The sequence below is a fragment of the Arachis stenosperma genome, chromosome 3 (genome assembly GCF_014773155.1).
Source record: "Arachis stenosperma cultivar V10309 chromosome 3, arast.V10309.gnm1.PFL2, whole genome shotgun sequence".
Classification (NCBI taxonomy): domain Eukaryota; kingdom Viridiplantae; phylum Streptophyta; class Magnoliopsida; order Fabales; family Fabaceae; genus Arachis; species Arachis stenosperma.
The window spans coordinates 10593940-10606493 of NC_080379.1; the positions used below are offsets into that span (position 1 = coordinate 10593940).

At 39.9% G+C, this 12554-nt stretch overlaps 1 protein-coding gene and 1 non-coding gene across 2 annotated transcripts; one reads left to right on the forward strand and one right to left on the reverse strand.

The window, feature by feature from the left end:
* Positions 1-5701: 5701 nt before the first annotated feature.
* Positions 5702-5809, forward strand: LOC130970877 (small nucleolar RNA R71). Its single transcript, XR_009082124.1, has one exon. It is a non-coding gene; the product is annotated as a small nucleolar RNA R71 (small nucleolar RNA).
* A 5381-nt stretch (positions 5810-11190) lies between these two features.
* On the reverse strand, positions 11191-12297 carry LOC130965483 (uncharacterized). Its single transcript, XM_057890243.1, has one exon. It carries the CDS (start codon positions 12295-12297, stop codon positions 11191-11193), a length of 1107 nt encoding a protein of 368 aa, XP_057746226.1.
* Between the last annotated feature and the right edge of the window lie 257 nt (positions 12298-12554).

The following is a 12554-nucleotide window of genomic DNA, read 5'->3' on the forward strand; positions in this document are numbered from 1 at the left end:
GGCAACCTTCAAGGTGAATGGCCATAGAGTGAAGAAATACTATGGCTACAAGTCACCAAAGAAGTGGAAGTGCTCCTACTTGAGGATGCACAAAAAGGAGAAGAAGCTTAAGCTCAAGACCGTCCAACTTAAGGACGTAAAAGAAAAGTGCTAAGTGGGAGACACCCCACTACGGTATGATCATTCTTGTATATACTTACTTGCTTTTAGCATTAGGGTCTTTGTGAATTTTGTGATTCTTGATGTTGTTGAGCTTGTTTTGATATGTTTTGATATGATAGGTTTTGTTGAATTTGTTAGATTGTTGTGGTATTCATTAGGATCTTATCAATCTTGGCAAATTTTGTTGTATTGGTTGTGTTGAGAAAATTCCTCTTCTTGAGTATTGAATGATTTTGTGAGTGTTTTCTCAAATTATCTAGCTGGTTGAACGCCAAGAACGTGTTAAATTGCATTTTTCTAAAAAAGGAGGCAACCACGCGCAAGCGCACTGTGCGCGCGCGTGTCGGCATGGTTTTACAACTCCTGGTACAAAAACCAGAGAGTTGTGCCCACATTATGCATAATTTACGCCAGGCAATCCATGCGTAAGCGTGCTTGACGCCTGCGCGTCCATTGATTTTTCGCCAACACACACGCATGCGTACTGTGCGCGCGCGCATCGGTTGTGCATCCTGCACTCTCCGGTACAAAGAACAGAGAGTTGTGCCCAGTTTGTGCCTATTCTGTGCCTGCAACCCACGTGCAAGCATGCATGATGCGTCCGCGTCAGTCGCCAATCTGAGCTTGCACGCGTACGCGTGCTGTGAGCGTATGTGTCGCCTGTGCTGCACGCCATTGCTGGTACAGAAACCAGAGAGTTAGGCTTACCTTGTGCTAACTCTGTGCCTAGGCACAACTTTCCTCGCACGTACGCGCCCTTGACGTGTACGCTCCCCTCGCATCTCTGCAGATCGATGCACGAGCGGGCTATTCGCGCGCGCGTCGGTGGCTCGACACAGTTTTAAAAATTGTGCACCCTCTATCTTCATTTCTTCAATTCTTTTCCTTCTTCTATCTTCTTTCTCCCGTCACCTTTCTTCTTCTTCTCCCATCCTCCACCACCTTTGTCTCCGGCCACTTACCGGCGACCACCACCTCCTCCGGTGGCACTTATATCTCTTTCTTCTCTCTCTCAACCTCTACCAACACTTTACCTTGCTCTCTTTCCCTCTCAAGGATGGCCACCAAGAAAGGCTCCCCAAAAGTCAAACTCCAAGGCGCACCCTACACTAGGAGCTAAACCTTTCTCTAAGAAAGCAAAAATACCCACTCCTATTGATGAAAAAGAGAAGAGCAATCCGGCAAGGGACTCCTCAAGGTTCCCCAACCGCTTCTGCGAGCTCGTGTTCCCCGCCATGGTTGAGAGAAACTATCATGCCGAGCACCTACTCACCCCTCCAGACCACATTGCTCATTGTATTCTGCCCCGTATCGAGCGGCGAGGATGGGAGTTTCTGCTGAGAAAACCACAAGAGGCCAACCTCTCGTTGGTGGTAGAATTTTACACCAATTACCACCTCCATTCTCTTCAGTCAGTATACATGCGCCAAAAGCAAGTCCCGATTCCGGAAGAGGCTATTCAGCAAGTGCTTAATGTTTTACCGGTACTAAAGGAAATAGATGGTTACCAAGAGGTCTTACGTTGGCAGAATGAGTCTGTCACGGCACGGCTAATCATCTGTCGGTTCTCGATCATGTTGTAATAGAATCCCTTGATTCTTTTGCGTTTGTCATCACGCCCAGCAATCGCGAGTTTGAAGCTCGTCACAGTCATTCAATCCCAGAATCCTACTCAGAATACCACAGACAAGGTTTAGACTTTCCGGATTCTCATGAATGCCGCCATCAATTCTAGCTTATACCACAAAGATTCTGATTAAGAAATCCAAGAGATATGCACTCGGCCTAAGGTAGAACGAAAGTGGTTGTCAATCACGCGCGTTCATAGGTGAGAATGATGATGAGTGTCACGGATCATCACATTCATCAAGTTGAAGTGCAACGGATATCTTAGAACAGGAATAAACTGAATTGAATAGAAAATAGTAGTAATTACATTAAAACTTGAGGTACAGCAGAGCTCCACCCCTTAATCTATGGTGTGTAGAAACTCCACCGTTGAAAATACATAAGTGATGAAGGTCCAGGCATGGCCGAGAGGCCAGCCCCCAAAACGTGATCACAGTATCAAAAATACAATTCAGGATCCAGGATGAAAATATAATAGTAAAAAGTCATATTTATACTAGACTAGCTACTAGGGTTTACAAAAGTAAGTAATTAATGCATAAATCCACTTCCGGGGCCCACTTGGTGTATGTTTGGGCTGAGCTTGATCTATTCACAAGCTGATACTTATCTTGGAGTTGAACTCCAAGTTGTAACGTGTTTTGGGCGTTCAACTCTGGTTCATGACGTGTTTCTGGCGTTTGACTCCAGAATGCAGCATGGAACTGGCGTTGAGCGCCAGTTTACGTCATCAAATTCCGAATAAAGTATGGGCTATTATATATTTCTGGAAAGCTCTAAATGTCTACTTTCCAACGCCGTTGAGAGCGCGCCATTTGGAGTTCTGTAGCTCCAGAAAATCCATTTTGAGTGCAGGGAGGTCAGATTCCAACAGCATCAGCAGTCCTTTGTCAGCCTTCTTATCAGAGTTTTGCTCAGGTCCCTCAATTTCAGCCAGAAAATATCTGAAATCACAGAAAAACACACAAACTCCTAGTAAAGTCTAGAAATGTGAATTTAGCATAAAAACTAATAAAAACATTCCTAAAAGTAACTAGATCATACTAAAAACTACCTAAAAATAATGCCAAAAAGCGTATAAATTATCCGCTCATCACACAACATCATAGAAGTGGTCTTGATGGGCTTTGGAGATAAATCTTTCCATCTCCCATGACTCGGAGGTGGAAGATTTTGCCTTCCCTTTCCCTTTTCTAGAGCTTTCTCCGGTCTTAGGTGCCATCAATGGTAATGGAAAAACAAAAAAGCTATGCTTTTACCACACCAAACTTAGAATATTGCTCGCCCTCAAGCAAGAGAAGAAAGAATAGAAGAAGAAGAAGAAGAAGAAGATATGGAAGAGAGGAAGAGAAGGTGTGTTTCGGCCAAGAAGGGGAAGAGAGGGTTGTGTTGTGTGAAAATGAAGAAGAATAGAAGGGTTTATATAGTGAGGGGAGAGGGAGTAGGTTCGGCCATTTTGGGTGGGTTGGGTGGGAAATCGATTTTGAATTTTGAAGGTAGGTGGGGTTTATGGGGAAGTGAGGATGGATGTGAGTGGTGAAGAGGTGATGGGTAAGAGAGATTGAGGTGATTGGTGAAGGGTTTTTGGGGAAGAGTGTTTATGGGATTATGTGAAAAAGGGTTGAGAAGAGGGAAGATGGTGAGTGGAGGTAGGTGGGGATCCTGTGGGGTCCACAGATCTTGAGGTGATCTTGTGGGGTCCACAGATCCTGAGGTGTCAAGGATTTACACCCCTGCACCCTTTAAGCATGTAAAATGGCTTTGCATACAATTCTGGCGTTTAAACGCCGAGTTGATGCTTGTTCTGGGCGTTGAACGCCCATCTGTAGCATGTTTCTGGCGTTGAATGCCAGTTTCTTTTTTTTTTTAACGTTCAGCGTCAGTTCTTCCCAGGGTGTATTTCTGGTGTTCAAACGCCAGGATGTTGCTTGTTTCTGGCGTTCAACGCCAGATCCATGCTCTGTTCTGGCATTGAACGCCAGCCAGATGCTCCTTACTGGCGTTTAAACGCCAGTAAGGCCTTCCTCAAGGGTGTGATTTTTCTTCTGCTGTTTTTAATTTTGTTTTTAATTTTTATATTTTTTTTGTGACTCCACATGATCATGAACCTAATAAAACATAAAAGAACAATAAAATAAAAATAAAATTAGATAAATAAAAATTGGGTTGCCTCCCAACAAGCGCTTCTTTAATGTCAATATCTTGACAGTGGGCTCTCATGGAGCCTCACAGATGTTCAAAGCATTGTTGAGACCTCCCAACACTAAACTTAGAGTTTGGATATGGGGTTTGACACCAAACTTAGAGTTTGGTTGTGGCCTCCCAACACCAAACTTAGAGTTTGACTGTGGGGGCTTTGGTTGACTCTGCAGTGAGAGAAGCTTTTTATGCTTCCTCTCCATGGGTACAGAGAGAGATCCTTAAGTTTTAAACACAAGGTTGTCCTTATTTAGTTGGAGGGTCAATTCTCCTCTGTCCATATTAATCACAGCTCTTATCGTGGCTAGGAAGGGTCTTCCAAGGATGATGGATTCATCCTCATCCTTTCTAGTATCTAGGATTATGAAATCAGTAGGGATGTAAAGGCCTTCAACCTTTACTAACATGTCCTCTACTTGTCCATAAGCTATTTTCATGGATCTGTCTGCCATCTCTAATGAGAAATTGGCCTCCTGTACCTCAAGGGGTCTTAGTTTCTTCATTACAGAAAGTGGCATGAGGTTTATCCCTAACCCAAGGTCACACAGAGCCTTTTCAAAGGTCATGGTGCCTATGGTACAAGGTATTAAGAACTTCCCAGGATCCTATTTCTTCTGAGGCAATGTCAGTTGATCCAGATCATTTAGTTCATTGATGAGCAAGGGAGGTTCATCTTCCCAAGTCTCATTACCAAATAATTTGGCATTCAGCTTCATGATTGTACCAAGGTACTTGGCAACTTGCTCTTCAGTGACATCCTCATTCTCTTCAGAAGAAGAATACTCATCAGAGCTCATGAAGGGCATAAGAAGGTTTAATGGAATCTCTATGGTCTCTAGATGAGCCTCAGATTCCTTTGGTTCCTCAGAGGGAAACTCCTTGTTGATCACTGGACGTCCCAGGAGGTCTTCCTCACTGGGATTCACGTCCTCTCCCTCCCTTGTAGGTTCGGCCATGATGGAAAATTCAATGGCCTTGCACTCTCTTTTTGGATTTTCTTCAGTATTGCTTGGGAGAGTACTTGGAGGGGTTTCAGTGATTTTCTTACTCAACTGGCCTACTTGTGCCTCCAAGTTTCTTATGGAGGACCTTGTTTCACTCATGAAACTTAAAGTGGCCTTTGACAGATCAGACACTAAGTTTGCTAAATTAGACGTATTTTGTTCATAATTCTCTGTCTGTTGCTGAGAAGATGATGGAAAAGGCTTGCTGGGCCTGTTTCTTCCACCATTGTTAAAGCCTTGTTGAGGCTTTTGTTGATCCTTCCATGAGAAATTTGGATGATTTCTCCATGATGCATTATAGGTGTTTCCATAAGGTTCACCCATGTAATTTACCTCTGCTATTGCAGGGTTCTCAGGATCAATGCTTCTTCTTCAGAAGATGTCTCTTTAGTACTGTTGGATGTAATTTGCCATCCATTCAGACTTTGGGAAATCATGTTGACTTGCTGAGTCAACACTTTGTTCTGAGCCAATATGGCATTTAGAGCATCAATTTCAAGAACTCTCTTCTTCTGGGGCGTCCCATTATTCACGGAATTCCTCTCAGAAGTATACATGAATTGATTATTTGCAACCATGTCAATAAGTTCTTGAGCTTCTGCAGGCGTTTTCTTTAGCTGAATGGATCCACCTGCAGAATGGTCCAGTGACATCTTAGAGAACTCAGACAGACCATAATAGAATATATCCAGAATGGTCCATTCTGAAAGCATGTCAGGAGGACACCTTTTGGTCATCTGCTTGTATCTTTCCCAAGCTTCATAGAGGGATTCACCATCTTTTTGCTTGAATGTCTGAACATCCACTCTAAGCTTGCTCAGTTTTTGAGGAGGAAAGAACTTATCCAAGAAGGCCGTGACTAGCTTATCCCAAGAGTCCAGGCTATCCTTAGGTTGTGAGTCCAACCATGTTCTAGCTCTGTCTCTTACAGCAAAAGGGAAAAGCATGAGCCTGTAGACTTCAGGATCTACTCCATTCGTCTTTACAGTCTCACAGATCTGCAAGAATTCAGTTAAAAACTGATAGGGATCTTCTGATGGAAGTCCATGGAACTTGCAGTTCTGTTGCATTAGAGCAACTAGTTGAGGTTTCAGCTCAAAATTGTTTACTCCAATAGTAGGGATGGAGATGCTCCTTCCATCAAACTTGGAAGTAGGTGTAGAATAATCACCAAGCATCTTCCTTGCATTATTATTATTTTTGGCTGCCATCTCCTCTTCCTTTTCGAAAATTCCTGTAAGGTTGTCTCTGGATTGTTGTAATTTAGCATCTCTTAGTTTCCTCTTCAGAGTCCTTTCAGGTTCTGGATCTGCTTCAACAATAATGTTCTTGTTCTTGCTCCTGGTCATATGAAAAAGGAAGGAACAAAAAATAATAATAGGGATCCTCTTTACCACAGTATAGAGATTCCCTTGTGTGAGTAGAAGAAAAGAAGAAAAGGAATGAAGAAGAGAAGAATTCGAACACAGAGGAGAAGAAGGGGTTCGAATTTTAGGTGGAAGAGAAGTGTTAGTGGATGAATAAATAAATAGAATGAGATGAGAGAGAGGGAATTTCGAAAATAAAATTAAAATTTTAAAGTTAAAATTCGAAAAAAAATTGAAATTAAATTAAATTAAAAATTTAAAATAATTAATTAATTAAAATTGAATTTTGAAAAAGGGGAAAGGGATTTTCGAAAATTTAGAGGGAGAGAATTAGTTAGGAGGTTTTGAAAAAGATAAGAAACAAACAAAAAGTTAATTAGTTAGTTGAAAAAGATTTGAAAATCAATTTTAAAAAGATAAGAAGATAAGAAGTTATTTTAAAATCAAATTTTTGAAAAAGATAAAATTTTGAAAAAGATATGATATAAAAGATACAATAAAAAGATATGATTTTTAAAATTAAAATTGATTACTTGACTAACAAGAAACTAAAAGATATGATTCTAGAATTTAAAGATTGAACCTTTCTTAACAAGCAAGTAACAAACTTCAAATTTTTAAATCAATCATATTACTTGTTAGTTAAGTTTCGAAAATTTTGAAATAAAATTAAGAAAAAGATTTTGAAAATAATTTTTGAAATTTTCGAAAATCATGAAAAAAATGAGAAAGATTTGATTTTTGAAAAAGTTTTGAAAAAGATAAGATTTTTGAATTGAAAATTTGATTTGACTCTTAAGAAACAACTAGATTTTAAAAATTTTTTGAAAAAGTCAACTCAAAATTTCAAAATTTTGAGAGAAAAAAGAAAAATATATATTTTTTATTTTTGAATTTTTAATGATGAAAGAGAAAAACACAATTATGACCCAAAATATGAAAATTTTGGATCAAAACCAATGATGCATGCAAGAACACTATGAATGTCAAGATGAACACCAAGAACACTTTGAAGATCATGATGAACATCAAGAACATATTTTTGAAAAGTTTTTGATGCAAAGAAAACATGCAAGACACCAAACTTAGAAATCTTTAATGTTTAGACTTTAACAAACGAAAAATGAATATGAAAAAACAACAAAAAATACAAAACAAGAAAACATCAAGATCAAACAAGAAGACTTACCAAGAACAACTTGAAGATCATGAAGAACACCATGAATGCATGAATTTTCGAAAATTTTTAGAAAAATAAAAATATGCAATTGACACCAAACTTAAAACTTGACTCAAGACTCAAACAAGAAACACAAAATATTTTTTATTTTTATGATTTTATTATTTAAATTTTTTTTTTGGGTTTTATTTTATAATTTTTGAAAACATAAAGGAAAAAGGAAGTAATGAATTCATAGTCCTCAATCAAGATTCCAGGAATCATACCAGGTTAGTCTAAAGCTTGATGGCCAGCCAAACTTCAGCATACCATTTTTGAAACTTTAGAATTCATTCTTAAAATTTTAAAATAATTTTTTTTCGAAAACAAAGGGGAAATTTTTGAAAGATTTTTGAAAAATTTTTGAAAATAAAACAAAAAGAAAATTACCTAATCTGAGCAACAAGATGAACCGTCAGTTGTTTAAACTCGAACAATCCCCGACAACGGCGCCAAAAACTTGGTACGCAAAATTGTGATCCCTGGTAATGGCTCCAAAAACTTGGTGCTCTAATCTTAATTCATAATTTGTCACAACTCCGTGTAGCTGACCAGCAAGTGCACTGGGTCGTCCAAGTAATACCTTACGTGAGTAAGGGTCGATCCCACGGAGATTGTCGGCTTGAAGCAAGCTATGGTCATCTTGTAAATCTCAGTCAGGCGGATTAAATTGGATATAAAGGTTTTCGAAAGTATAGATAAAAGGAGCGTTAAATAAAGATAGAGATACTTATGTAATTCATTGGTGAGAATTTCAGATAAGCGTATGGGGATGCTTTGTCCCTGTTGGATCTCTGCTTTCCTACTGCCTTCCTTCAATCCTTCTTACTCCTTTCCATGGCAAGCTTTGTGTAGGGCATCACCGTTGTCAATGGCTACATCCCATCCTCTCAGTGAAAAAGGTCCAAATGCTCTATCACGGCACGGCTAATCATTTGTCGGTTCTCGATCATACTGGAATAGGATTCACCCTCCTTTTGCGTCTGTCACTACGCCCAGCACTCTCGAGTTTGAAGCTCGTCACAGTCATTCAATCCCTGAATCCTACTCGAAATACCACAGACAAGGTTTAGACTTTTCGAATTCTCATGAATGCCGCCATCAATTCTAGCTTATACCACGAAGACTTTGATTCCATGGAATGAGAGGCTCGGTTGTCAAGCGAGGCAACCATGCGTCGTGGGTTAAGAATCCAAGAGATATGCGCCTGGTCTAATGTAGAACGGAGGTGGTTGTCAGGCACGCATTCATAGGTGAGAATGATGATGAGTGTCACGGATCATCTCATTCGTCATGTTGAAGTGCAACGAATATCTTGGAATAGGAATAAGTTGAATTGAATAGAAAATAGTAGTAATTGCATTGAAACTCGAGGTACAGCAGAGCTCCACACCCTTAATCTATGGAGTGTAGAAACTCTACCGTTGAAAATACATAAGAATAAGGTTCAGGCATGGCCGAGAGGCCAGCCCCCAAAACGTGATCACAGGATCAAAAATACAATCCAGGATGAAAATACAATAGTAAAATGTTCTATTTATACTAGACTAGCTACTAGGGTTTACAGAAGTAAGTTTAAATGCATAAATCCACTTCCGGGGCCCACTTTGGTGTGTGCTTGGGCCGAGCTTTAGCTTTCTACGTGCAAAGGCTCCTTTTGGAGTTGAACGCCAAGTTGTAACGTGTTTTTGGCGTTCAACTCTGGTTCGTGACATGTTTCTGGCGTTTAACTCCAGAATGCAGCGTAGAACTGGCGTTGAGCGCCAGTTTGCGTCGTCAAATCTCGAACAAAGTATAGACTATTATATATTGCTGGAAAGCCCTGGATGTCTATTTTCCAACGCTGTTGGGATCGCGCCATTTGGAGTTCTGAAGCTCCAGAAAATCCATTTCGAGTGCAAGGAGGTCAAAATCCAACAGCATAAGCAGTCCTTTGTCAGCCTTTTTTCAGAGTTTTGCTCAGGTCCCTCAATTTCAGCCAGATTTTACCTGAAATCACAGAAAAATACACAAACTCATAGTAAAGTCCAGAAATGTGAATTTAGCATAAAAACTAATAAAAACATCCCTAAAAGTAACTAGATCCTACTAAAAACATATTAAAAACAATGCCAAAAAGCGTATAAATTATCCGCTCATCAGTGTGCGGGCGCACATGTCTGTGCGCTTGCACAGATGGCAAAGATTGCAGTTGCTTGCGCACGCATAGGGTGATGCACACGCACAGGTGCCCTGTTTCACAAAAATTTTTCTTTTCAAAACTAAGGTTCCCTCCTATACCAAAGCAACATACCAACCCCAAATCATTCAAACAAGCATAAATTCATGATCCACAAGCAATTCAACTTATTCAATCCAAGAATACCAAATCAAAAGTAAACTAATCATCATATCTCAAGAAAGCAACTAATTCAAAGGGCTATATACAAAAGATAAAGTTGGAACAATGTTACCATGGTGGGGTGTCTCCCACTAAGCACTTTGGTTTATAGTCCTAAGTTGGACTTTGCATGGATTCATTGCTCACATGAAACTTCTCCAAGGAAGAATATCTCGAACTCCTTGGGATTCTTGGGTTGAGTGTCATCTCTTGAATCCAACTTCTTGGCAACCTTCTCTTCTTGTTGTTCCTTGCCAACCTCAATCACTTCATCTTCAACTATATCACACCCAAAGATAGAATAAGCTTCGAGGATATGTTTCCTTGACTCTTCCAATGTGAATCTTGCTACCTTGCCATCGGCCTCAAAAGAATAGACTCCGGAATGTGCATCAAGCTTGAATCGGGATGTCTTTAAGAATGACCTTCCAAGTAGAATGGATGATGGCTTGTCTGAGTCAATGGATGATTGCTTGCTACCTTGCCATCTCTTGACTCTTCCTTAACTCTTTTTGCTTTGGACCATGACTTTAACTGCTCAGTCTCAAGCTTTTCACTTGACACCTTCACACCACAAGCACATGGTTAGGGACAGCTTGGTTGAGATGCTTAGGCCAGGATTTTATTCCTTGTAGGCCCTCCTAACTATTGATACTCAAAGCCTTGGATCCTTTTACCCTTGCCTTTTGGTTTAAAGAGTTATTGGCTTTTTGCTCTTGCCTTTTGGTTTAAAGAGCTATTGGCTTTTTCTGCTTTTTTTTTTTTTTCGCATGCATATTTATTTATTTATTTATTTATTTATTTATTTATTTATTTTCAACATGCTTTTTCTTTTTCTTTTTGCTGCTTTTTCTTGCTTCAAGAATTAATTTTTGGATTTTTCATATTACCAATAATACTTTTCCTTTTTCATCATTCTTTCAATAGCCAACATTCTAAAACTCCAACTTCAAATTTGCACTGTTCATTCATACATTCAGAAAACAAAAGCAATGCAACCACATTAAGATAATTGAACTATTCTTATTATAAACTTGAAATTCATGCATCTCTCAAATCTTTTCAAATAAAAATTTTTTTAAGCAAGGTGAGAGATATATTGGACATTTTACAACTTTAAGACATAAATTAAAATGATCATGCAATAAGAACAAGAGAACAAACAACACAATATAACAAAAAACAGAAAAATAACATAAGAAAAGGGTGGTACAGAGAACGAATCCACCTTTAATGGTGGCGGCTAGTGCTCCTCCTTGAGGATCCAATATGGTACTTGATCTCTTCAACGTCACTCCTCTGTCTTTGTTGTTCTTCCCTCATAGCCCTTTGTTCTTCCCTTATGGCTCTTAGATCTTCCCTTATGGGTTTCCTTGACTCTTCCAATGTGAATCTTGCTACCTTGCCATCGGCCTCTAAAGAATAGACTCTGGAATGTGCATCAAGCTTGAATCGGGATGTCTTTAGGAACGGCCTTCCAAGTAGAATGGATGATGGCTTGTCTGAGTCAATGGGAGGAGTCTCCAAAATGTAGAAATCCACCAGAAAGAGTAAACCTTGGATGTCAACCAAAACATTTTCTGCAATCCCCACAACTGATACAATGCTCTTATCAGCCAACACGAATCTCGCCCCGGACCTCTTTAAGGGTGACAAGTTCAATCTCTCATAAATGGGGAGTGGCATAATGCTTACGCATGCCCCCAAATCGCATATACAGTCCGTGAACTTTACCCCACCAATCAAGCAAGTAACCAAACATGGGCCAGGATCATTGCATTTTTCAGGAATTAAAGAAGAGATAGAATCATCTACCGACCTTTTGTTGAGTTCGCCAATTTTATCCTTGTGGGTACAAACATCTTTGAGGAACTTGGCATATTTGGGCACTTGTTGAATGGCCTGGAATAGAGGGACGATGACTTCATCATTCTTAAAAATTTCCACCATGTTGGGGTCAAGTTGTTCTTGCTTCTTCACCTTCTTCGCCAAGGTTGGGAATGGAATGGGCATAGGCTCTTCAATCGGATTTTTCCTCTTTGGCTCCTTAGACTTGAGTGGTTCCTCCTCATCCTTCTCAACATCTTCCTCATCATCCTTCATCACTCCCATATCCTCTCCCACCTCTTCCTTGTGGGTTTCCTCACTCAAGCTTGTAGGCACAACACCAATATCATCTAACTTGGTGCCGCTCCTAAGGGTGATAGCATTGATGCTTCCCTTAGGATTTTGTTGAGGTTGTGAGGGCAAACCACTAGAAGTTGAGGCTTGTTGGGCATTTTGTGTAGCCAGAGGGGAAAAAGTTAAACGGGTGAGTGCTTCGGCAATTGTAGCCATATATGCTTCTTGTTTCTTGTGAAATTTCCGTTGCTCTTGCATAAAGGTTTGGAGTGTGTCATTCATGTAGGGTTGATTAGGAGGGGGGCCTTGATTGCCTTGAGAAGGGCTAGGTCTACTATGAGGATGTTGATACTGATACACGGGAATTTTCCTCTCAACAAATTCCTTCCGGCAAGTGCACCGGATTATCGTCAAGTAAAAATTCACTGTAGAGTGAGGTCGAATCCCACAGGGATTGGTAGATCGAGCAATTA

Coding starts and splice junctions, on each gene's coding strand:
- LOC130965483 (XM_057890243.1), bottom strand. CDS start 12,297: ATGGCTACAATTGCCGAAGCACTCACCCGTTTAACTTTTTCCCCTCTG.